We start from the raw sequence: 27,442 nt of genomic DNA on the forward strand, positions 1-27,442 counted from the left end.
TGACATTATGGGGTATTATGTGTAGGGCAGTGACAAAATATCTCAATTTAATCCATTTTAATGAGAAGCAATAAAACTCTCATGAGCCGACTGAGTCGTACTCTTACTGTAAGTATCACCTCCTCTTTCTCATACTGTATATTCTAATAGATATCCTATTCCCCTCTGTTCCAGGAAGAGCCCTCCAGGGCTGTAGACGCGCCCCAGCTGGAGACATGTTCTAAGGGCAGCAGCAGACCTGCACTCTGGAAACCATGAAAGGGTTAGGAGCCAATCGCAGCCGTCACCTGTCGGACTCCTGTGAGCCATCGGGGGCCCCAAAGAAGCCCCTGTACCCCTTGACCTCTGACGCCGGCGGTCCCTTCCTCCTGAGCCCCACCATGAACCACTACAGCACCCTGGACCCCCACCAACTCTACCAGGCCCCCAACCCCCAATCACTGCCTCCGGAGTACCTGCTGCCCCTCAACCAGATGTCCAACAGCAGCACCTTCCCCCGCCTCCACTTCACCTCCCAACCGGAGCAGGCTGACTACTCCCAGGACTACTCCCAGGATTGCATGGTCCCTGCCGGGGGCGGGGGTGGGCCTGGGGGCAGCCGGGCGGGCACCATGTCCACCTCCATGTCCATGGGCCTGGGTCTTAGAGGGGCTCCCATGATCACCAGTGGATCAGTTACCATCTCCTCTGCAGCAGCGGCCAAGATGAATCGTCTGCCATCTAACCTGTTGGACCAGCTGGAGAAGCACCTACCTCTGCAGAGGGATGGCTTCAGTACCCTCCAGTTCCACCGGGGCAGGGTGGCCAAGCAGCGCAGCGAGAGCCCCGGACGCATCCGTCACATCATGCACTCTGTCCAGAAGCTCTTCAACAAGTCCCAGTCCCTGGAGGGCTCGGTGGTCAAGGGCAACATGAACAGCACTACAGGGGGAGGTGAGGAGGGGACCAAGCAGACCCGCAGGAGTAAGAGTAAAGACAGGGCTAAGACTGAGATGCTGAAGAAGCGACCTAGCAGGCAGAATGCACTGGGGCTCTGGAGCTCAGACGATGCCCTGGACAGTGACACCACCACCAAAGCTGGCACTATCGCCGTGGGCTACCGTAACCCACTTAGCATGATGACGCTGGGCAGGGCAGTGTCGGACAGCCAGGCTCCTCCCAGGCACCTCCCACAGGGCTACAACACCATCTCTGCTCACACACTCAAGGCCTCCAAGAGTAGCAGCGACCTCAAGTACCTGGCCTGCCCGCATGCGCTGGCAGGGACCAGCGGAGGGGAGCTGGTGGGAGGAGGAGGCAGGGAGAGCACTCTGGTGAAGAGAGGCTCCTGGTCAACACTGACCCTCAGCCAGGCCAGGCAGGTGCTCCAGAAGGGCTCAGCCACAGTCAACAGGACGCTGCTCAAATCCAAGTCATATCACCAGGACCTGACCTGTCAGTACCTCCAGGTAGGAGGCCCAGTGAGTATTATTCACACCAGGCACTAGTATCACTGCACCCCCTAATTCCCCTCACGGCTTTACTGTTTCCTGAAATTAGGAGATTTGTTTTAAAACCTCATTAATTTGAATCCCTTTCTAACTATTGCAGCAGCAGCATCTTGACATGTATAGTCTATAATCCCATTATTCAAATGCTTTCATTACAAATACACACAGTACATTCACATGAATTGAAATTACACATTCGAGGTCTCTCTCATTAAACTAGTTTAAAGACTGTCTGATAAAATGGAGATGAAGGTTTGGTGACTCAGTGAGTCACAGTGGGATGGGGTGTGGCCCCATGCTGTCTGTAGATTCCCCTGGGAGACTGGAGCGCTACGTTGGGGGGCCGGGGCCGGCCCGGTGGCCTGGAGATCCCCTGCCGGAGGATGCGTAGCGGCAGCTACGTCAAGGCCATGGGGGACGTGGACCAGGACAGCGAGGAGTCGGAGGGAAGCCCCAAACCCTCACCCAAAACAGCTGCCCGCCGCCAGAGCTACCTGAAGGCCACCCATCAGTCCCTGAGCGAGCAGCAGCCTCCACCACACAAGTAAGTGAGACAGCCACAAGAGGAAATGTGCATGTAGATCATACTGTAGTTAATACTGTTTAGATATGTGTCTGAAGAGGAGTTTGTTTCTCCTTATCAATTTATGTCATGACAGAACAGATAACATGGGATGTCCGGGGGAACTTATTATTTTATAGAGAAGTAGCTACAGACACCCTGCATGGAAACCTGCCTGCTCTATAAGAGAGTCAAATATAACTGAATAAAACTAAAGTGGCCACCACAAATGGACAGCAGGGGGCAGAATCCTGACACTGATGTGGAACAGTAACTACAGTATGCAAGGTCAAACCTGCAGGCTGCAACAGACCCTTGTTCATTAGGAGTACATATCAGCTTAACATGTTCTTAGGGGCTGTTCAATTATAGCAAAAGGAAATCACCTACCAACAACAAAGGAAATCACCTACCAACAACAGGTAACCAAAAGTTTCCATTTGAGGTCAAAAAGGTGAAATGTTTTGTCATGTTCCCCACCACCCACACCGGCAGGCCTCGCTGCTACGCTCTCATGCTGAAGGATAATGGGGTACTGTGGTCTCCACTACAGAGTGCATGCTCAATGCAGCATTTGGCCAGGTCAGTGTCCTATGTATGGGGGCAGCACGGTCCTCCACTCACACATGCCCACTGCTGCTGCCACTTCTCTTTAACCAACCCAGTGCTTTGTCCCGTGCCCCTGCCCACATCCCATCTATTGCCAAGTGCTCCGAGTGGTGTGTTATTATCCCGGCCACAGCCAATCCCGTCACGTCTCTCATTATAAACCACTGATCTCCCATATAAACCCCTTCCACCCTCACTCCTCTGCCCGGCACACACATTTCCACTAACAGGTGCCTTCTTGACAGGCAAGTCAGAACAGAGGAAACAATCTCTCTGTCTCAGCAGATTCGATTAATGATTATAAAGCAAAAATAGAACTCAAATTTTCTCCCTTTTGTTTAGATGTTTACTGACAACTCAATGTTTCCTCTGTGCTGTCATTTTGATACCCAGATACACTCCGCTATCCTCTCATCTCACTGGTATTTAATCTCACAAAATCACAAGAAGTTTGGGGAAGGTTCAAAGCATCCACTGAAAATGGATGCTCCAGCACCAGCGGTTCTCATCAACCCAAGACGTCACGTATCCTCCCCACCCTTCATCCAGGTATTTTCCTTACTGTTAAGGGGTAATTTCAGCAGCTAATTCTCCCCCCTATCCCTGTAGCTGTCTCCCCTCCCTGAGAGAGCTCTCCTCCAATCGGAGCCTGGACAATCTGGACTGCCTGGTGAGCCCGGGAGAGCCCCCGATGGCCATGCGGCACTGGGACGATGGCAAAGACTACCATCAGAGCTATGCTACCCTGGGCAGGGGCATGACGAGCAGTGGGCAGGTATGTAAGTCCACTCTCTCTATCACTCAGGACACTCTTCATCAGGGTCTAAAACAGGCCTGTCAGTGTGTGGGGGAATAATACCCCCATACAACAAATACAACATAACAGTGTGACAGATGTAGGCGTAATTAACTAATAAAAAGGTACTACTGTATGAAATGAATTATTCATAAAGAATGCCCTCAGCCAGTGCAAAGACCTTTAGTGTTGACAAGCCTCAAGCCTGAAACAACAACCAGAAATGAATAGGATGTTGACGGCATGGTGCATTGCAGACAGCAGAATCCTCTATTTCTGTGACTGCAGGCAGGGATAGAACATTTCAGATTATGTGTGTGGTGAGACGCTGTTTGGTTAAATATTCAGTAAGCCAGTAGAGACAGGAATAGGAATGATGTTTGAAAGTAATTTTCAGAAGTTAAGACTGGGACATGAGCCTCTGTCTAATCCTGAGGAAGTTCGGTTTTTATCAAGACCAGCAGACTCCTTTCAGATGGAAGACCTGGCGCCACTTATGCTCATGGAGATAAAATGTCATCATATTACAGATGACAATAGTTAAATTACCCTCTACCTCTTACAGGAAGCTTTTGTTATTATCAAATAATATTTTATTAATTTAATTTGGGAGATGACAAGAAGATCTCTCTTTGGGACAAAAGCACGTTTTTTATGAATGAACTGCAACGTTTTATCAGGATTGATATCTGACGGATTACGATGGCTGCCTTAGCAGGAGAAGAGCCTTCAAAGGATATGCATTGTCATGGAGGTAACTGTGCATACAATCTAATATAGGAGAGGTTGTAACACATCGATGCCTTTCCATCAAGGCTTTTCATTGGGTATAAAAAGGAGTACAGACAATATCAGCTTGCATGCTAGTCAGTAAAGATGGTTTCAAGATAGTAATAATCATTACAAAACCATGGTGAAAAGTATTGCAAGATTCCAATGGATCAAATAACAGATAACCAGCAACCAAGGAAAAAGCTATTATTTGTAAATATCATGAAATGGTGTGAAGTTTCATCATTTGATTTGAATGAAGATAAAACATTTATTTTGAAAACTGAGCATCCCTGTTACATCTCCTTTCTTTATTGGGGGACACAACAATGTGCCATCTCTGGCACCAGCCTCCTCCTCCTCACACTGCAATGAAAAGCAGGATGAACAAACAGAGACTCCACCTGCTACCAACATCATTAAACCCTTGAACATCACAGCAGCCTGGTATAGAAGACTGGGCTGTAATAGGCCATCATTGTTCCTCCTCCACTCTGGCACTGTTTGAACAGTGAAACTAGCCCTTATCGCAGGGTGGACAGGTGAAGTTGACTCAGCTGGTCCGTCTCTCTACAATACCTCCTTCCTGTCCAGCCTATCCCTGGCCCTGGGATATACAGTTGTATTATGATATATTCCTGCTGGTGAATGTGCTATTGTGGAAAAGTGTCATGTTGTCAACGCCGGAGCCTGGAAATGTGCTACACCAATAAATACGTCCTGTAGATCAATAGCATCGCTGAGCAAAACCAGACACCACCACAACCACTACGACTATGATGTGGAGAGAGTGGACAGCTTGTAATGGGAGGCTGTTGATGCCTCAGACAGTGATTACATTAGCTCCAGGCATGAGGAGGAAAGTGAAATCTGACGCTGCTGGCTTATCATCCCTGATTAAACATTCTGTGTGGTATTTCACATTAGATACAATACAGTGAGTACGCATATTCTATAAGTGGACACAAAGCTTAAACAGAATATTGATATAATGAGATGCCTTCAACATGGTTATTGAAGTAGCTTACTTTTGATCAATCCATTTCATTAAGTACAATTTTGACTGTGCATGATAACTCCTGTACCCATTTTCCTCTGGAGATAGTGAGAAGGTCCTTTATCAGTGCATGAGTTTCTTTGGTAAATCTAACAGTCATTTGGATTGGGCTCTTGTGAGCTGAGGGAAACAGGATCCTTCACACTTTCTCACCCTACACCACTACCTTACTCCAGAAGCATGCCCCGCCACCCGAGACTGGCACTGCTTTCGCCTCACCGGCAGCGGCGGGCTAGCAGTCGCCTAAGTCCCCGCCCCCAACGTGTCAACCTGCACGTGTCCTTTCAGGTGTGTGGGCAGGGCTGCGGGCGCTCGCTGTACTGCGAGGGGGAGTCCCAGGCGGTGGAGGCTCTGAACCTGCCCACACCGACGTGCTTTCGCTCCCGCAGCCACAGCTACCTGCGGGCCATCCAGGCCGGCTGCTCCCAGGATGAGGACACCGCCTCAGTGGACTCAGATTCACCTCCACCCACCACCACCGGCTGCACCTACACCTCCAGCACCAGTGAGTGTACTGTACTGCTCAGGAGGGGGGTGGGCTGGGACCTGGGCTCAGGAGAGGGGTGGGCTGGGCCATGGGCTCAATTCATTAATAATTTAGTATCTGCAAGATAAGGACTATGATTTAAGATTCCCACATGCATTGATGTATTTTCAAATCCAGCAGAAGGGAAATTAATATGAATGGTGTGAGGGACTGTACTTCTTCCGCCGTAAGGGGTATGTACTCAGTGACGCACGTATGCACATACACAAACAGGGCGAGACAGATTCGGTCTCTGGCCGGTGGCACTGAATGGCCTACCAGCCCAGTGTGAAAGTAGACAGTGTGGGGGGAGGTGATGCAGCAAGACTGTACTGGTGCCAGCTAACTCATCCATACTCATTACACAACAGAGTGCAGGGGAGGTATGCTATGTCTGGTGATAGAAATCATGGTGAGTTCGAACACCTGGGTCACAGACACATACAGTATACACTACACACACACTGGCGCTGCTGCTGTCTTCCATGCATGAGCACAACATTTCTCCTCTCTAGCCATCCTTATCAAATGATCACTCCATATCAAGCCAGTTCACAGTTTTAGGGGGATTACTTACATGACATGAAGCAATTCATCCATTGCAGCTGTGGGTGGTCTCAGATAGTGGCCTGTCCACTGCTGGAGCCTGTGAACAGATCAAAACATAAAGCCCAAAGCATGACAATCATATGTTGAGCATGAATAAAAACACATCATGGTCTACTTTTCATTGCAATTGTTTCCTCCAAACAAGGCTCAGCTCAGGGCCTTTGTTGTCTGTTACCACATCAAGGCCTATGAAAAGGGCACTCAGACAGAGCTTACAGAGGATGAAAAGTTTATAGGGGTAGAGTCTGAGCAGCATGGGAATCACTGTGCCATATGAATGCAGTCTCTTTGCAGCACAACAGCGGCGCTTGCCCAGATGAAAGTTGCCTCAGGGCAGATTGTGGTGGGCTTAGAGCAGCGGCAGTGGAGTTGGTCTCGCTAGGGCTGCTTTGTGCTCTCTTGCTGAATCATCTATTTTAAACAGATGCTGAAACAAAATGTTTTTTGTAGGCCTTTACAAGGGCAGGGCACCCCATAATTGAAATGTTAGAGACTATTGCTGCCGCCATTCAATTTTTTTGTACAGACTTAGCTATAGCCCGGTATGAATATTCAAGTGTCAATCTGAACATTAGACATTTACATTTACGTCATTTAGCAGACGCTCTTATCCAGAGCGACTTACAAATTGGTGCATTCACCCTATAACCAGTGGGATAACCACTTTACAATTTACCATAATGTATAATTGCACTCATAGTTTTCAGTCAATTGAAGTAACATGTTCCATCAAACATATTTTGCACTTTTGTCTTTTCTTACTGATTTTGCTGATAGCTGCTCTGAGGAAAGTTTTACTTGCAATGGCTGTGTGTAATGTGGTTGTCTTACCTAAGTTGAATGCAACACTGAGGCTGCGTTCACACAGGCAGCCCAATTCTGATCTTTTTTCCACTAATTGGTCTTTTGACCAATCACATCAGATCTTTTCACATCATCTCTGTTTCACAGAGCTGATTGATCAAAAGACCAATTAGTGGAAGAAAAGATCAGCATTGGGCTGCCTGTCTATGGATGTGTTTACGCAGGCATTTGTTTCAGTAATTTGACATTACCTCTGAAAAAGATCTGATGGGAATGCAGCCCTGGATAATGCTGGGTTCATAACCAAGTGGGAAGGTGGCAATTACCAGTTGTGAAGTCGTGAAATACCTGTTGAATGCATGCATTCATTCACATGCTTTGAACTAATTGAGAAACGCTGATTGGCTAATGGCCAACAACCTGCTTCAACCATAAACTAAAAGTACAGCTATTATGCTTGTAAACAAATTATAGTGTTAAGAAAACATATTAATATATAGATTGCTTTTTATAAATAATGTTTTGTTACGTTTAACTGCCGAAAATGCTGTTATCGAGGTAATTTCCTCAGTAGGTGACATCAGAGGTCAGCATGTGGGAGAAGTCGGAGCTCAGGGATGATAGATGAGTTTCCCACTAGTAATTACCAGTTGGAAATACAATTTAATGTTTAGTAAATAACAGGTGTAGACGAACAGTGAAATGCTTACTTACAGGTCCCTTTTCCAACAATGCAGAGTCAAAGATAAAGATACAAAATAAAGATACAAAAATAAACATAGAAATAGTGACACGAGGAATAAATACACAAAGAATAATGAATAACAATAACGAGTAAAAATAACATGGCTATATACAGGGAGTACTAGTACCTTGTCGATGTAATTGAGGTAGCTATGTACATATAATTTAGTAGGGCTGGGGTAAAGTGACTAGTCAACATGATAGATAATAGACAGTAGCAGTATGTGTGTATGGGCATATCGTGTGTGTGTGTGTGCATAGGGGCGTTCAAGTGGATTTTTCCCAGTCATATGGTAAAAATGACTAAAATGTAGATTTAGAGGCGGGAACGTACACTACAAGGGCGGGAAAAAACGTACCCACAAAAACAGACAGAGATATTGTCCAATGGGCGTTTCGAACTCCTCTGTCGTATACCAAAACGTCGGGGAAACGTGACGCACTTAGCTGACTGGAGAATTGAACCAATCCTGTTCGTCTACGCTAAGATTAATGACCATCAACATCCAATGGTGTTATAGTGTGTGCCTGTCTTGAAAAGGTGGACTCCAATCCCCATCTTCAAGGGCGTGTCCCATTCGATTCCTTTCTTTAAGGAAGGGACGTTGTGAACACTGAACAATCAAATGGCACGGTAGCGTCTGCCTCTCTCAATGAAAAAAACATGAATGAGTGAACAGAAAATACGGATTTATTGACTCACCTTTATCAAAGTAAGCTTCAATATGTTTTAACGTACTCCTGCCTGCACTGAGTTTTGAACCGATTGGCATTACACGTCGTTAGCTAGCTTTAAGTTTCGCTAAATACCTAGCTGGATAACGTGGATGAGGAATCGCCCTGATTCTGGTAACCACGTAGCTAGCCAGCTTGTTAGTAATGATAGCTAGGCAGCTAAATCTCCACGAGTCGTACAGATGCTTGTTTCATAGCAGTCGTTTGTCATGCTAATAAGTTAGCTATTATTATTAGCAGGTGACAGTTTGTGGCGAATACAATCTAGCTAGCAACATAATGCATTTGATGTAATGTTCGTTAGCTCGTTTAGCTAGCCAATGTTAGCGATGCCTATGAAAGCAACCGTATTGTTAACCAGCTAGCTACCAGCACGCCATCATGATGGAGCGGGTATTTAGCTAGCAAAGCTGTCAACCACTGGTTGAATTATCAAAGCATTTAACTAGATTCCTATTTTGGTGAGTTTGAAGAGAGACTGGTAAAATTCAATAACTAGTTCTAGGTCATACATTTTCCCTCCATGACATTGATGATCATTAGATCAAGCTAACGTTAGATCCGTTGCTAGATCATCCAGCAAAGTTATCTAAACAGCTTGTTTAACCATCTTGACATTATTGTGTATTCTGCTTTGTCTTAGTTACAGGTTAAGAGGTGTGTATGGTAAGTTAAGTAGTAAGAACTCACCCTTGCCAATGATCTAGCTACCTCCTTGCCAAATGCTTTAATAATGCATGCATTTGTTTGGTTTTACTGCTATGGTCAAAGAGCAAATTGATAGTTGACGATTTGTGAGCCAACCACATATTAAGCAAGTATGGATTGCTAACTATACTATTTCAAAACATACTGTTATGTATTTTCATCACTCAGGTCAACTGATGTTCATAGGACTTTATCTTCCTTAGAAGTCACTTGAAGGCCAGCGACTATTTCAGTAGCAATCCCCTGTCGCTTGGCTTTTGTATTGCCTAATATCTGAGTCAGTGGGTGGAGTGAGGGAGTCACTTTCGTTGCCTGAAATATGGTAAATTTCAGATCACCCTAAAGGATAAAGTAGTAAAATGACTCATTCGGTCGGTTGTGCTAAAGATAAATTAATAAAAGTAGCACAATGATGCAATCCCAGCCACAGAGTCTGCAAGAATCTGAATCTTCAAGTGAACAATCTGTCAGAATTGGGTCACAAGGAGGATTTCCTGCATCCATGGTGTCATAATTCAATCTCAAAGGCTCCGTCTGAGAAAGCAGGACGATGTACCGCTCATGTAGCTGGTCACTACACACACTGCTCTTCTAAAAAAGAGGGTCGCCCAATCCTACGATATGTGTTGAACACAAGATTACAAGGGGCTGAAAGGGGTTTGATGAAGTGTGTGCATGCATGAGCAAAAGTGTGTGTCTGGTCTGTCTGGCAATGTAGAAGGATTTGCCTTGCTGTAGTAGAGCCTATCTTCCGTTTTGTCTCATCAGCCCTGTCCGTCCCCTATGGTTTCGCGCCAGCCAGTCTGCATGTCACCCTGCCACACTGTCACTATAATGCTGTTAATCTGGGGCTGATCCAACCCCCGGCCGTGCTTGTGCAGATTGGGAACACTCAGACACTCACAGGAGCGCCTATTAAAGGTTTCCCAGGCAGCACTAGTCCCACACACAGTGGGGGCATGGAGGCTTAGTGTTGCAGACTGGAAGGAATGCAGGAAGCAGCTCTGGAGTCACCAGACCACCAAGGTCCCATTCAATGGGGTGCAATGGCATACATGTTGTAGAATGTTCAGAGAAAGAACATGCATGCTTCTTTTTCTATCTGCAGTGTTTAGAACTGTGTTCCCTCCAGGTTGGGGAAACAACAGGATCAACACCGTGTCTCATCTCCCCCCACTGAGGCTAGTTTGCTTAATTAACACACATCTCAACTGGCAGGATGAGGAGTGCACAGAAATAAGCCCAACAGTAATGAAACCATTGAAATCCCACAGCAATCTCCAAAGAGACTTGACGTCCCAAGAGAGCAGAGATCTAGGGCTGTCCCTGACAAAAAAAAGTAAGTTGTCTGTTCTTTCGACTAATCGATTGGTCGAAATTAAAATGTGTATTTTTCCATATATAGACATCCTATGTGTTTTAATCAAATCAACCATATGCACTGAGCTTGTCTAATGGCACACTGTTTGATTAAATAATTAAGACACAAGTGGCTAGAGGGAGTCCTATTGCAATTTATTTGATTGTGCCGGACCGGCTTAGACTTATTGCGCTGTGTTTTTAAAAAAAAATGACAGCGAGTGACTGTGACTTGCACCCGTTGTCTCGCTCTCCTCCCTGCTGCAGCGACCACCACAGAACATCAAGTGTTTATCGCGCTCTCCGTGTTGCTGAAGCTGCAACATAATTACAGCCACTTCTGACAAAGTTCTGTTACCGAAATACCAAAATTTGTTTAGGGAAAACATTCCCTCAACCCATGCACGTGACCAATAGGGCCTGCCCTATAGCATATCATAATCACATCAATAAATTGGTTATAACAAACTCTGAACACCGTAACAGCAAAGTGGATGCAGAGGACATGACAAACTCGAAACAGGAATGTTTACTGGTTGCTCAGGAGGTAAAGGGGAAGTCAGATGTGTGGAATAAATTTGACTAGTTGTGGAAAATACTGGAGATCAAGAAAAAAAAGGTAAGGAGCAAGCGCTGCATGCAAATTATGTGTGCCAAACAGGTGCTGTTAGATTACAACAAAATATCTGACCGTTTTGAACAATGTAAACAACACTAGATAAATTATAAATGTACCAGAGAGTGTTGTAATGTTTTTTTGCTAAGCCTTTATTACGGCAAAGACTAAAAACAGTCGCATTCATTGGAGAATGCAACTTCCAAAATGGAACGGTTTATTTATTGTTTATGCTAATTTTTCAAGGGAAGCTTTCTTTTAAAACTAAAATGCTTGATTGCATTACAAATCATGAATGACTCATATGCTGTGTGATGACATGAACGAATTATTGAAACAGTAGCATATATAAGTACTGAAATAGTCCTAAGTAAGTTATGGTATTAATACTAAACAGGATGCGCTCGATGGTGGTTATACAAGGCTGCTATACTACTCCTACTAATGATAATGACATTACTTTATTATTATAATGATGATCATAATAATAATGAGATCAAGAAAAATGAGGGTTATTATAAATAATTTCAGACAATTTGGAACAGTGTAAACAACACTAAATTAATTATAAATAATACGAGAGACCTAATTAAGTTGGTTTCCTCTCCTCACTTTTCTTAGACAATAAGGCAAGGGCTGTTTTCTCATCTCATTCTGCTGCTGCCTCCGCCACATTGTTCTCAACACCAATATGCTGATTAACTTTGCTATTATGCACATAGCAACATGGTCTAGGAAAAGGCGCCAATTCAACAGCGCACTGATGTTTCAGAACCGCGGACAGCGATCACTATCCAATGTGGAAGAAAGCGCATTTGTTATAAAATAACATTGTTATTAGTGTTGCACCATTGTTCTTACATAATATAACCATATAAAATGTAAGTAGCGCATGTCTTAGTGATGGACTGTGCCATCCCCACTGCTTCCACAATGGATTAGTCCAATCAGACAGGCGGGAATCAGACAGGTGTCTTGCTACTGCTCGACTAAAGAAATCTTGGTCAACCAAAAGCCTATCGACCAAACAATCGACCAGTCGACTAAATGGGGTCAGCCCTACAGAGAACAGAACTGATTTTAAATCTGCGGTTACAAACGATGATGACAGGGTGAAATGAGACTGGGTCACACACATTTTTTAACTGTCTACCGGTCCATTACTGGATATCAGATATGTCTCATGATAGAGCTAGTATTTCTTGGAGCATTCACTGCAATGCTTTAAACGAGCGATCCAATTTAGGTTAACTAAAATCGCCAACTTGTGATGATCACCAACATGTTGACAGTGCTGTTACTGCTGTAATGGATGTTGAGTGCTTACCTAGCAGGAGAAACCCCATGAGCCCCACAGAGAAACAACCTTTTGCCTACTGCCTAGCCTACTCTCCTAACACCTTTCACTTTCATCAGTGCATGATAGACCGCTCCCCATCAGTTATAATCAATAACACTGACTGTAAAACAACTTTGGTTCTGATCAAAGTCCAGTTCTGTAATCAACTCATGCCTTGTGTATGAACATACAGTAGCGTGGGCCAGACAGGTTTTGCATTGAGTGCAAAGTAAAGATGTGATTCGCTGACGCATTCACTACTCATGTTATCAGATATCCAAGTGCTCAGTGTTTTCAGAGATGAACAGGGTACATGTTTGTCCCTACTGATGCCAGCCCTAAGTATCTGATACTATCTGTGGAACCAGTGGGTGAGTAGCATAGCTGGTTGGCACTGCCCCATTTGAGCAGAGGTTCCAGGCAGCTTAGTTTATCTACCCCATAATCACCTCTGGGCGGTCAGCCCATGATCATGGAGTAGAAGAGGGCAGGGCAAGTATAGAACAGGAGTACAAATCACAGCAGGACTGGACGGAGAGCATTTCTGTCAACAGAATGAATAATCTGTAGTACTACAGCATTAGTGAGTGCTTTAGAACAGCATTTATCCTGTCACTGGTGTTATTGATGGATTATGACTTCTTTTTCTATGACATTTGTTTGCGGGAGTCGGCTGTCAGTCTGGACATTGTACACATTTGTGTGTGTGCTGTGTATAGTGCACACTAGCCTCATAGACATGGGGATCAAGAGGCTTGTGGTACTTAGAACGTGACAACAAGGAACACGTCACATTAATTAACTCATTGAGTCTCGTGTGTCTATGCTGGGCATTTGAGGAATGTGTCTCGTTCTCAAGGAATAAATGTCCCTTTGTCATCGGCTGGCGCCGGGCCCAGAGCTGAGGTGGTTGCTGCTATTAGAGCAACGTTTGAGACAGCATTTCTCTCTGTGGCCACTGGATTCCACAGCCCTGTTTGTGTGCATTGGTGACATTTTAATGATGGATTAAATGGAGCAGCCTGGCGTTTGTTGATGACAGATCTCATGTCTACACTTCCCTGTTGATATAAACAAAGGATATTGAAGGAATTTTGGTCACAGCAACATTAGCCTATATAGGCCAGGCATTGCCCTTTATAACAGTGAATCAACTGTGAAACAGGCCTAGGCAAACCCATGTAATTACCCTGTCCTTGTAGTAGTGAAGTATGTAGGTTATTCCCTACAGTTGCTGGTAATAGTGCTACCAACTTTTTTTCATTCAGCCTGTGACTGTGTGTGGGCGTAGACTTGGAGCCCATGTGACTTGGTGAATGTGGTAACTGGACAAGTTTTCCTTTCCTCTTCCATTTGAGGCAGCCCTGTCAGTCTTCTCTCTCTCTCTCTCTCCAGCATCTGTTGATCCCACTCAGCCAGCTTTTTAAATAGCTAGCCAGCTAAGTAGTTAGGCTCCATCTAGCCAGCAAGGTAGTTAGCCTAGCTTGCTATCTGTGCTACTTATGTGTGAATACTGGACTGGCGCCAAAGTGAACACTCGTCCTTGATGATACAAAAATAACACAGTTACAGTCTGGGCCTATTAGTGGTCTTATTTAGTCAGTTTTCTGAGATATGCCATCTGCAAAAAGCAATCCATCATTCAGGCCATGTGCTTGCATTCATGATGAGAAGATTTTTAGCTAGCTAAATTAGAACAATTGTGACTAAAACCAGTGTGGCAAGCGTTTTCCTGCATGGACGTTTTCAGTCATCAGCGCTAGCCATTTTGCAGAAATATATAGCCAATACATTTTGTATTGAATAACAGTGTAATTTACATTATGGTTTCAGTAAGAAAACATTAACAGCTAGCGTGTGCTTGACACATGGGTCATAACCACTGAGGTATAATAAGAAATGGAGACGTCCAAGATGTCCGCCCGTTGTTTTCAAGGTAATTTACTGCGCAAAGGTGATGACAAATGTGTCTGATTTAGGAATTTTCAAATCTGACTTCTCTATGTGGCCATCTATGAACATTTTCTTTCTGGGCCGGGCGTCAGTTAAACTGCAGTACCAAAGCAAAACTGTAGGAGCACTCAAAACCGTGCTTCTAGACTGGAACCCAAGGCCCCTGGTCGTCACTAGTTGCCACAAAGTCAGAAGGCCCGCCTACTCGACCAATCAGATGGAGTATTCCGGTTCACGGAAACGTCTCATGTTCGAAATGGCATATTTCGAGTTCAAGTTTTAGGACCAACTAACTAAATACATTTGGGAACAAGAATTGGCAACGTCACTAAAATTCATAACACTGAGAAAGGACAAAAGTTTTTGGCTAAAGGGAAAGTTGTCTTTTCTTTTTAGATAACTTGCGCTAGTTATTCTATTTGACAGGACAACATTGTTAGTTAACCTACAAGCCTTTCATTCTAATAGTAATATATCATATTCTTGAACTGCAACAGATGCACAGCCTTTGACAAGAAATGAACTCGTTTCGGAGAATAAAAGTTTACCATTCAATGGTGTTCCCTTTCAAGTTGTGGGGGGAAAAAAAGTATTTAGTCAGCCACCAATTGTGCAAGTTCTCCCACTTAAAAAGATGAGAGAGGCCTGTAATTTTCATCATAGGTACACGTCAACTATGACAGACAAAATGAGGAGAAAAAATCCAGAAAATCACATTGTAGGATTTTTAATGAATTTATTTGCAAATGATGGTGGAAAATAAGTATTTGTAACTTTGTTTTACATTTTGTTTTTTACAGATATGTTGTTACATATACATTATTTATACACTTACATGATACTTTTATACACAGTATTACATTATTAGGAATACAGTGATATACAGTGCATTCGGAAAGTATTCAGACACTTTACTTTTTCCACATTTTGTTACGTTACAGCCTTATTCTGAAATTGATTACATTGTTTTTTCCCCCTTATCAATCTACACAAAATAGCCGATAATGACATATCACATTTACATAAGTATTCAGACCCTTTACTCAGTACTTTGTTGAAGCACCTTTGGCAGCGATTACAGCCTTGAGTCTTCTTTAGTATGATGCTACAAGCTTGGCACACCTGTATTTGTGGAGTTTCTCCCATTATTCTCTGCAGATCCTCTCAAGCTCGGTCAGGTTGGATGGGGAGCGTCGCTGCACAGCTATTTTCAGGTCTCTCCAGAGATGTTCGATTGGGTTCAATGGCTGGGCCACTAATGGACATTCAGAGACTTGTCCCGAAGCCACTCCTGCGTTGTCTTGGCTGTGTGCTTAGGGTCGTTGTCCTGTTGGAAGGTGAACCTTCAACCCAGTCTAAGGTCCTGAGCACTCTGCAGAAGGTTTTCATCAAGGATCTCTCTGTACTTTGCTCTGTTCATCTTTCCCTCGATCCTGACTAGTCTCCCAGTCCCTGCCGCTGAAAAACATCCCCACAGCATGATGCTGCCACCATCGTGATTCACCGTAGGGATGGTGCCAGGTTTCCTCCACACGTGATGCTTGGTATTCAGGCCAAAGAGTTCAATCTTGGTTTCATCAGACCAGAGAATCTTGTTTCTCATGGTCTGAAAGTCCTTTAGGTGCCTTTTGGCAAACTCCAAGTGGGCTGTCGTGCCTTTTACTGAGGAGTGGCTTCCATCTGGCCACTCTACCATAAAGGGCTGATTGGTGGAGTGCTGCAGAGATTGTTGTTCTTCTGGAAGGTTCTCCCATCTCCACAGAGGAACTCTGGAGCTCTGTCAGAGTGACCATCGGGTTCTTGGTCACCTCCCTGACCAAGGCCCTTCTCCCCCGATTGCTCAGTTTGGCCGGGCGGCCAGCTCTAGGAAGAATCTTGGTGACTCCAAACCTCTTCCGTTTAAGAATGATGGAGGCCACTGTGCTGCCAACATTTTTTTTTGGTACCCTTCCCCAAATCTGTGCCTCGACACAATCCTGTCTACAGACAATTCCTTCGACCTCGTAGCTTGTTTTTTGCTCTGACATGCACTGTCAACTGTGGGACCTTTTTATATAGACAGGTGTGTGCCTTTCCAAATCATGCCCAATCAATTGAATTTACCACAGGTGGACTCCAAGTTGTAGAAACATCTCAAGGATGATCAATGGAAACAGGATGCACCCGAGCTCAATTTCGAGTCTCATAGCAAAGGGTCTGAATACTTATGTAAATAAGGTATTTCTGCTTTTATTTTTCATAAATTTGCAAACATTTCTAAACCTGTTATCGGTTTGTCATTATGGGGTATTGTGTGTAGATTGAGGGGATCATTTTTATTTAATCCATTTTAGAATAAGGCTGTAACGTAACAAAATGTGGAAAAAGTCAAGGGGTCTGAATGGTTTCGGAATGCACTGTACATTGTAATTATCGAACATATGCGTCAAACTCTATGCGTAGACGGCTTAACAAAAATGGTAGGAGAAGGTGAATGTTCAACTTTTGTTGTAAACATATCCAGGTGATGCTGCGCACCATTTTGCGCAATGACACTGTGTGATCAAGGCGTTATCTACTTCATGTAGCTAAAATTCATGCTTCACCTATTCCTCTTTTGATTTAAAAGATACTGTTGCACAAACAACATACTGATTTGGGCATACACCATCACTGGTATCAGGCTGTTTAGCTAGCTACATTATCCTGACTCAGTACATTTATCACCGACAACGACGAGACAGCCTATAGGGAGGAGGTCAGAGACATGGCCGTGTGGTGCCAGGACAACAACCTCTCCCTCAACATGATCAAGACAAAGGAGATGATTGTGGACTTGAGGAAAAAGAAGAGGACCGAGCACATCTCCATTCTCATCGACGGGGCTGTAGTGGAGCAGGTTGAGAGCTTCAAGTTCCTTGGTGTCCACATCACCAACAAACTAACATGGTCCAAGCACACCAAGACAGTTGTGAAGAGGGCAGGACAAAACGTATTCCCCCTCAGGAGACTGAAAATATTTGGCATGGGTCCTCAGATCCTCAAAAGGTTCTACAGCTGCACCATCGAGAGCATCCTGAGTGGTTGCATCACTGCCTGGTATGGCAACTGTTCAGCCTCCGACCGCAAGGCACTACAGAGGGTAGTGCGTACTAGCGATTAGCATTAGCGGCTAACACAACTTAGCCACAACTTGCTAAAGAAAGACAAACTAGCTGGTTGCAGATGTAAGAAACACAAACTAATAGTGTAATTATAGGACACGTGTGGATTTATATTAAGAAGCAAAGTGGAAACGGCATCGTAGTCATCAACATTATTGCATGTGCTGTATTGACCATGCAGACTGAACGCAAGTGTCTCGTGGTCGAGCAACAATAAATGCGCTCCTTGAGTGATGAAGCGGGGCTAAGTCTGTGGAAAGCGGCATGATGTGAGTGGAGAGAGATGAGTAAACTATAATAATGGACGTTACACACGGCGTATCACATTTTAACAAACTAAACATAAATATACCATTTTATAGAAGGTAAAGTAAAAATCCAAACCGGTCAGTGTGTATATACACTGAACTAAAATATAAACACAATATGTAAAGTGCTGGTTTCATGAGCTGAAATAAAAGATCCCACAAATTTGTTTAGTGAGCATTTTATCCTTTATCAAGATAATCCATTCACCTGAAAGATGTGGCATATCAAGAAGTTAATTAAACTGCATGATCATTACACAGGTGCACCTTGTGCTGGGGACAATAAGGCCACTCTAAAATGTGCAGTTTTGTCCCGCAACACAATTGCAGAGATGTCTCAGGTTTTTGAGGGAGCATGCAATTTGCATGCTGAATGTAGGACTACCAACCAGAGCTGTTTCCAGAGTATTGAATGTTCGTTTCTGTACCATAAGCCACCTCCAACATCCTTTTAGAGAATTTGGCAGTATGTCCAACTGGCCTCACAACTGCAGACCACGTGTAACCATGCCAGCCCAGGACCTCCACATCCGGCTTCTTCACCTGCTGGATCGTCAGAGGGGGGAGGGCGGGGTGCTGAGAAGTGTTTGTCTGTAATAAAGCCCTTTTGTGGGGAAAAACTCATTCTGATCGGCTGGGCCTGGCTCCCCGGTGGGTGGGCTTATGCCCTCCCAGTCCCACCCATGGCTACGCCCCTGCCCTGTAATGTGAAATCCATAGATTTAGGGCCTAATTAATTAATTTCATGTGACTGATTTCCTTATATGAACTGTAACTCAGTAAAATATTTGTAATTGTTGCGTTTACTTTTGTTCAGTGTAGTAAAATACGGTTTACCGCCCAGCCCTAAGTGTTCATTGTTCAAATGTGTTTGTGTTCAATAAACATTTGGAGAAAAAAAATAGTTTACATGAAGTCAACAATCTAAGCCAACCCCGTTTGTTTTGCCCCATAGTTGCGCACACGTCGGTTTTGTTGCTAAACAACCCGTCTATATTCCCATGAGAATGTACGACTATTTGGTAGCTAGGCAGGTAAGGGACTCCCATAGGGGCAGACTGATGTCAATGGAACTGAAACTGATAACAGGAAACATGGAGTGTGTGTGTGTGTGTGTTAGGCATGGGAAAATATGTTTAGGAAAATTGGGTATGTTTTCTGCTTTTGAGCGTGCTGCTCTTTTTGCAGTCGTTTGACTTCAGCGATAACCCTCTAGGCCTCAGGATACCTTTGTGATCTGCCCAGTTTTTTTACAGCTCCATTTAGCTGTTGTGGTGGTTCAGTTGGCACTACTGGAACGTCCTGCTTTGTCCTGGTTCAGGTTTCACATAATGGTCCTCCTGTCCCTTCTCTTCCCAGCACCACCTACGTGTGTAAGCAGCTCCTGTAAGAAGGCTCCCCCGCCGGTCCCTCCGCGCACTACCTCCAAGCCCTACATCTCTGTGACGGTGCAGAGCAGCACTGAGTCGGCCCAGGACACATACCTGGACCAACAGGACCACCGCAGCGAGGCCAACAGCCAATCAGGACGCAGCAGCAACTCTTCCGACAGCCTCTACAGCCTGCGTACAGGCAGCCTGGCCAAAGGCTCTCAGCCCCCGGCCCCAGCTGCCACCCCAGCCCACGTCGCTGCCCCTGTCCCTGCCCCGAGGGACCCCCACCCACCCCCTTCCTCCAGCACCCAGTCTTTGCCCCAGGTCCAGCCCCAGAATGACACCCTAAACCCAGGCCCCAGCCTCACCCCAGACCAGTCCCTGACCCTACCAGAGCCTGTTCCCACCAAAAGGAAGCTCTCATCTATCGGCATCCAGGTGAGCCCAGGAATCAATTTTCTAAATTGGCAAGACCTGGGTTTTCAGTATGAGTGTCTGACTTACTGGAATGTGCTGCTACACAGAGGATGTGTAGAATGACTCATTCATTGTAATGGTTGACTCGTAGGTGGACTGCGTTCAGCCAATCCAGAGAGAGGATCAACTGCCTCCTTCAACCAAGTTCCAGTCTATTGGAGTGCAGGTGGAGAACGGCAGGCCGTAAGTCTCAATCAGCTGTTCAGAGCCACTTGCGTAATGGTCATTTATCATTTTCACATTGGAGACCTTGACACTTTTCAGTTACATTTCCCACACAATCTCTAAATTTAGCTGCTACACATTTGTGTTTGTGCATCTCCTGCTGTGTCAGCCATTACTTTTCCATCCATCCACACCCTCTGCAATCCCTGTTTCCTCCCTCCATCCCTCCCTCCCTCTTGGCATGGCTTCAGCATGTTTGCTCCAGGCAGTTGCCAAGGTCACTTAGCAGTCACACTGTGAGTTAGCGCTGGCAGACAGTAGCAGCATTAGTGTAGCGTCTCTCTTTCTGATTGATGGCCTGTTTCTCTTATTTTGGCCACAGTGGAGGAGGCAGAGTGCTGTGAAGAACTGGCCATTTAAATAGCCTAGTGCAGAGTAATTCCCCCTAATCACATGTAAGTCGCTCTGGATAAGAGCGTCTACTAAATGACTAAAATATAAATGTAATTGGTTGGACTCTGCTGTTCTTCTCCCTATCGCTTAAAGCTGTAATCCATCTGCCTTTTTTATCTTGTCCTCTCTCTCCCCGTCCATCTCTCGCATTCTCTCTTTCTCGCATGCTCTCTCGTCTTGCCGTCTCTGCATTTACTGGAAAGGCAAAGAGACAGGCAATGTGCTTTCAGCTCCCCTCATCTATCAGTCAAACTCCACTTCATAATGATGTCTTACTGTGTATGCCTGTCGTTGGGAGAGGAAGTCTGACCTAGGTATTGGCTTCATAACTGTCCTTGGTCTATTTATTTATTATGTTACTATTTATTTGGGATACAGAGGAACAGCCTGTTAAAGTGTGTGCGTGTGACTCAGACCTAGATTCAATCAGATCAAGCATAAACAGGCAATATCCGGCACCCGCATAGACACCGCCAAAACATCAGCTGAGGTGTAACTGCATTGGAACTGTCAAATTGGCGAGCAGCTGCTCTTGTGATCATTGTCACGAAGCCATGCCTGTCCCACTGGCGTTAGAAGTTCAGAAGCAGAAAAATTAGGCAACATAGAAATATAGTTCCACCTCAGATACCGGCAAAACAACCGCTATGCGAATGTCGGCTAGTGCGGATCTGATAGAATCAAGCCCTCAGTGTTCCAGTAATCTCTGGAACACAGTGCGGTCAGAGGTAGCGCAGTGATGTGTTGGTCGTCAGGCCCCAAGGTCGACCTTTTCTACATCCACAGTAAATGATCTCCAACCTGCACCAATACTAATCCGTGTGTGTCCGTCCAGACTCAGCCGGGCCAGCAGCATGGCCTCCAGACAAGACACAGAGACAGAGCCTCAGGACTCTAAACAAGACGCCCCTCCCTCAGAAAACAACAATACAGTCAACCGCAACAGCCAGCCGCTAGACCCCGCCCCCGCTGCTTCCAACGGTAAGGAGCATGCGGTGGTGCGGCAGCCCCCTAAACATCCCCCTGTCCCGGCTAGAGCATCCGCCTCCCTCCCAGAGAGCCTGGACCCGGCCCTGGATCCCTCCTTCCTGCCCCCTCCGGACCCCAGCTTGGAGAGTGGAAACGGCAGTGCCCAGGGAGATGCGGCCACGCCCACCTGCCTCCGGAACGGCAACTGGTTTCTCAAACTTCTACAGGCTGAGACGGCACGCATGGAGGGCTGGTGTCAACAGATGGAGCAGGAGACCAAAGACAAGGACATCTCAGAGGAGGGTACGAGACAGACAGTACACCATACTCACTCTAACTAGCTAAATGTATACGAGACATACTATACTCACTCTGATAGGAATACAGAGGTTTTCAGAGAGTAAGAGAGTTTATCATACTCACTGTATAGAGTAGACCATATCAGTTCAATAGCAGTATTTGACTGAAGGAAATTAGAGAATCTTTTATCAGTTCTCTAACGTGGATTTGGCATTGAAATTATGACGTCCTCCTTGTCCCTGAAACCCAAAGACAACAGACAGTCCTTATCTGCTCCTGTCTACTGTGGGGATTGGAGATGACAGGGCAGGACATGCTAATGGTTAGCGGCTAACACTGCTCATTACCTAGTGGACCGGATCTTCCCTTCAGTCTTCTAGAGCTACTGCAGACATTCATTTCATGTCTTTGATCTGTCTCAGGCAGGCAGATAGATAATATACCTCCGCCTGCGTTGCAGGGATTTAATGAATGTGTAATGAACACAATTGACTCCCACATCAGATTATTAATCAGCTCTTTTCTCAGTGGACCTGTACTGTATGGATTTACTTTATTATGCAATTGTTAAGACTGGTTTAACAGTGTATAAAGTCCTTTAAAAAAGTATATTTATTCTAAGGATTAAGTGTGTCACCAGCAATGTAAATTCCACGCTGAATGAAAATGGTCATAGAGGACCAGGATTAATGTCAAATGAATGTCACATAATCATACAATTTTTAACAGCATTTTACAGATAAACTACATTAATTCACTAAATATTGGTCTCTGTGCCCATTTTGAAGAATGTTTAACTACAGTACCTGCATGTTGTTGAGGTTGTGATGGCTGACTGGCTGTTATGTGTGTAGTGATGGGGACGGTCCGCAGTGCAGTGGGCAGTGCCCAGCTCCTCATAGCCCAGAAGTTCCAACAGTTCAGAGGACTCTGTGACGAGAACCTGGTGAGTGGCACTAACCCTTCAAAATCCCTGTTAATCTGGCACATTTCAGTACACTGTTTTGAGTCTCGGCATGCAAAGGTTGAGTTGTTTAAGAGCTTCCCCTGGTGTCAAAATACATGCATACCAAAGGGAGGCATTCGTCTGCTAGGCAATGAGGCAACACACACCCATCTCTGTTATGAATTACTCATATTGGTGCTAAATCTTCCTGAAAGTGAATAATGTTATGATTTAATTTGTGATTTAGTTAAGTGTTATACACCTACCAGTGCCTAGCCCACATGGGCTTACAATACACTACTAAACACCATACCATTTTCCTTGTACTCAAAATATATTTGTTTACAAATTATATGCATATACAATAATCAGGGCAAGTACCGATACCATCTAGCCACACTACACAAGCGGTACATTTCTCCTCCTCCAGTTATGTAATGTCAATGTGTCTAGACAAGCCAATCAGCACTTCACATTTTAAACCAGCGCTGTCCTTCTTCCTGTCTGTTAGAATGTGAATGCCAACCCTCAGCCCACAGCTCAGGACCTGGCAGGGTTCTGGGACCTGCTGCAGCTCTCTGTAGAGGACATCAGTGTCAAGTTTGATGAGCTCTGGCAACTCAAGGCCAACAACTGGCAGCTGCCGGAGAAGAAGGTATTGGAATCACGCCACATTTCACCTCAATAGATCCTGTTTACATCCTAACAGATATTCTTAATGGGTTTGCATTGTTTGCTTTGCAACGTCTCTTCATCCTAGTCTCATCCTCAGGAAGAGAAGAAGTCTGCACCCCCCTTTGTGCCAAAGAAGACATCCAAGCCCAAGCTGAGCCCTGGGAAGGACCGGAGCATAGACTCGGCGATGGACAAGCAGCGGCAGGAGGCCAGGAAACGCCTGATGGCGGCCAAGCGTGCGGCGTCCGTACGACAGAACTCTGCCACGGAAAGCTCAGACAGCATTGAGATCTACGTCCCTGAGGCCCAGACACGCCTCTGAGAACGGACCACCATTGGCACCCTGCTCCCCCCCATTAAGGAACAGCCACACACACACACACTAGCAAACACGCAGACACCGTGCTCCCCATGAAGGAACAGCCTCAAACACATTAGAGAAACACCCAGGGGCGCAGAGGTCGGTCCCCTAATGGCAACGCAGCATCTGACAGGAGGAGAGCACAGGACCGCAAAAAATGCAGAACAATGCAAAACTATTTCCTTCCTGGCTGCCATGGAGACAGAGACCTGAACAGACATTTAGTACTATTGTTATTAATATTATAATAAGTATTGTTTTCTGCTCAAATATATCAAGACTGTCTTAAATGTGCAAGTATCTTGGATAAAAGGACATCCTTATTCCTTGTGAGCTAAAGAATCTTGGTATCCCAGAAGTTTACTCTCTTTTCACCCCCTCACTTCTTCTGAGTCTGTGAGCTGGGCTGGTCTAGTCCAGTCAGCCTCTCTCGTTTACGAGCTACGTACCACCACACTCAGGATACACACAGATGTACTCACTCACGGTCCACACACACAGTCTTCCTCTTCTCTCTTTGTATTAGGCTGCCACTGCATTGGTTGTGGACGGTAAGCTTTACTGTGTATGGAATTAAATCTATATGAGATGATGGTGTTGTCGTGTACAGAGGTAGAACACAGTCAGAAGACCAGAGGAAGACCGTAGCATTATACCCATCTCACAGTCTGGTTATTAGTAGGATGGGTCTTTTTTTTAAATGTTCTTTACCAGATTGTTTGTTAGACAAGGTCCAGTGTTCAGTACTAAGTTATTATTTTTTATAGAACAAGTACATGTACGGTCATGAAGATATTCTCACATGATGCAATCATTAACTCTCACTCATAAACACACACTATGCTGTGTGTTTTAAGTCTTATATGCCCTTTTGGAAGAGATATTACTATGGCCAGTTGATGTGTGCTACAGTAGGAATGTAAAATGCATTGAAGAATAACTTGACTGCACCTTCCACTCCATCTGTTTACCCAGATCAAGTTAGCTCCCTTCTGTTTCCCTGTTTATTGTCTACATATTTGGTGCAGGGGACCATGAGATACACGTCTATTTATTACATTCCTAGTTTCCCACTCAACCTTTGTGGACTCTCAGCAGCATCGCTCCCATTTGAATCAGAAAGAGGAATCAACAATAAGCTCCCTTTCTTGCCTCATTACAGACTGGTTTATTTTCACCTGCATAGGCCAGTGCTCTGCCAGTGGTTTCGTGAGACAACTAGTATAAGCAATAAGTAAAATGGGACATTTGAGATGGCACCGTAAAAATTATTCTGATGCCCAGTCAAAAAAACAACCCCTAGCCCCCAAACGTTCAGTGTTTTCAGACCTGAAGCGATAGGTGAAAGCCAAACAATATGTAATGACTCTACCTTGTCATACAATGTGCTTTGAGGAGCTTCCACTATATTGCTTCCTCCAGTCTAATGCTTAGGCTAGGAGTTGTTTTCTGACTGGGCTGAGTTTTCTCAGGTTGAGCGCTCAGTCACTTAACACACCAAAAGTCAAACCATAACAGCACTTTGGTCATCATACCCCATTACTAACCACTACTTGATTGGTCAAAGCCTTAACACAAACTGTCAAATTAATAATGATCCAAAAGTATGAAAACATACCATGCATTATAAAGAAATGCATTTGCATAAGTATCACTCATCTGTGCATTCAAAATGTCAGAATAAAAATATTGGTGTCAAGTACTATTCCTGTTTTGTTGACGCGTTTCAGACTATGCTCAAGCTGAATTATTTTAGTCATATTATAGTGTGTCAGCTTGACCTTTCATTCCTGTATACAGAAAAATGCACATTGAGGAGATTTTGTATGAGACATTTTCTGTGACCTGTTTGAATTGATCATGTTTTGACCTGTGCCACAGTGGTTATATTGGTATTTTTCTGGGTTTGGAGAGAATTGATGGTACTGCACAGGATTGACCATTGTACTGAGATGGTGTGGAGTTTTTCAGCATCACTGAAAAACAGGCTTATTCCCACTATCATGACTACAACATGCATGTAAATGAGCTTTCAGCTTTGCATTTCTCGTAACATGAAAGTTATTTTTCTCAAATTAATTGTAATGTTCCACTCATTCACTGAATTCCAAATCAACCCCCTAACCTAGGCACTCCTGTAGATATGAAATTATTGGATAGGTTGTAAACAATATGGTGCAAGAAATTCCACCCAGTCTAACATAAGCAAAGAACCTCTGATCAGAAGGTAATGTGATGTTATGCATAAACCTATGTGAGGGATTGATTTTGGAATTTAGAAATGGATGATCTGCAACAAGGATCTGCAATTTCAGGATCGCAGTACTACTTGTTCCCTTGAAGCGCTGGTTCTTCCCCCCCCTAAATGGTCAACACCTTCGTCACATGGCTGCCCCCAAAGTGTTGATCTGATCCACAGTCCGTTTTGTATTTTTAGATCTTAATGTCAAAGAATAGAGGGAATTAGTAGAACTGGGAAAGCAGCTGATGCGGTACCAGGATGTTAATTTTGATTATTTGTAATACATCAACTACGGACATGTACATTTCATTGTCCAAAGAAATCATTAAACATCCCTTTTGTTACAGTACATTTCCTTGTCACCATCATTATGCTGTTCTATTATACTCATTGCTATATGTAATATTAGCTCAGATGTTAATATTACAGATGATCGCTGTCTTCAACAATAGTTAGCTGTATGTTATACCCTAAAAGCATGAACCATCTCTCTTTGAATGACCATCCTCATAGCTCAGAACAAGAGTCATGCAAAGATCCTATTGAGATCACAGTACCAATCACAATCTGTTTTCTGTCAGGGGATGGAGACTAGGCTGTATTCTGTCTCATTGTGTCATTCAGGGTTGGTGAATTGGTCTTAGTCAATTGCAAAGATCTGTCTTTAACACATTTCACCATATTGATTGAAGGTATTATTGAAAGTTAAATCTTAGACTAAGATTTCATTTTATAATTATCTTTAATCAGTACAGTGAAATGTGTTAAAGACAGATTTTTGCAATGCAATGGCATAGCATAGGTTTCAGAATTTAGATCTGTTTCTAGATTAGATTCCTTCATAATCAGGAGCCTGGAAGGATGGAACCCTTTAGGCCCACACTACTTCAAGAGAACATGGCCTGACCAGGGATCTTCAGGCAGTTTGTATACTTCTTGAGATATAAAGGGCTATAATGGACACATGAAGGGCCAACCCCTGATGGCATATATCCTGTTGAGACTGGACGATGAAAAACTCTTCAGTCATCTGGCTTGGATTGTTAGAACTGATGATCTTGATTGTATCCTTAACGTCAATAACATTTTGCCATGAATCTCTTTCAGGGTAATGATGGGACACTAACAAAATCCCCTACTATATAATCTATTCTACATAGATTAACTTTTCTATGGACAGAAACACCCTATAATCTAATTTACCTGACTGTAGATATACCTCCTTAGACTTGTCACTTGTGATTAAACTATCCCCATTAACCAACTCCTCTTTGAGAGATGCAAATAGTGAAACATACATAAATAAATTAGATATAGAGGACCATTTAGATACTACTGGTCATTATTTTACA

The 27,442-nt window shown here is 44.3% G+C and overlaps 1 protein-coding gene across 1 annotated transcript; it reads left to right on the forward strand.

The window, feature by feature from the left end:
* Nucleotides 1-254: 254 nt before the first annotated feature.
* On the forward strand, nt 255-26,436 carry LOC311149625 (disks large-associated protein 4-like; the record flags this gene model as incomplete). Its single annotated transcript, XM_084186814.1, has 10 exons — nt 255-1,460; nt 1,799-2,034; nt 3,271-3,436; nt 5,574-5,790; nt 19,489-19,940; nt 20,071-20,162; nt 21,433-21,869; nt 22,721-22,812; nt 23,324-23,467; nt 23,585-26,436. The coding sequence occupies 10 exons, from the start codon at nt 255-257 to the stop codon at nt 23,807-23,809; spliced, it is 3,267 nt and encodes a 1,088-aa protein (XP_084042940.1). The 3' UTR covers nt 23,810-26,436.
* Between the last annotated feature and the right edge of the window lie 1,006 nt (nt 26,437-27,442).

The sequence above is a fragment of the Coregonus lavaretus genome (genome assembly GCF_964263955.1).
Source record: "Coregonus lavaretus genome assembly, chromosome: 22".
NCBI classification, from domain to species: domain Eukaryota; kingdom Metazoa; phylum Chordata; class Actinopteri; order Salmoniformes; family Salmonidae; genus Coregonus; species Coregonus lavaretus.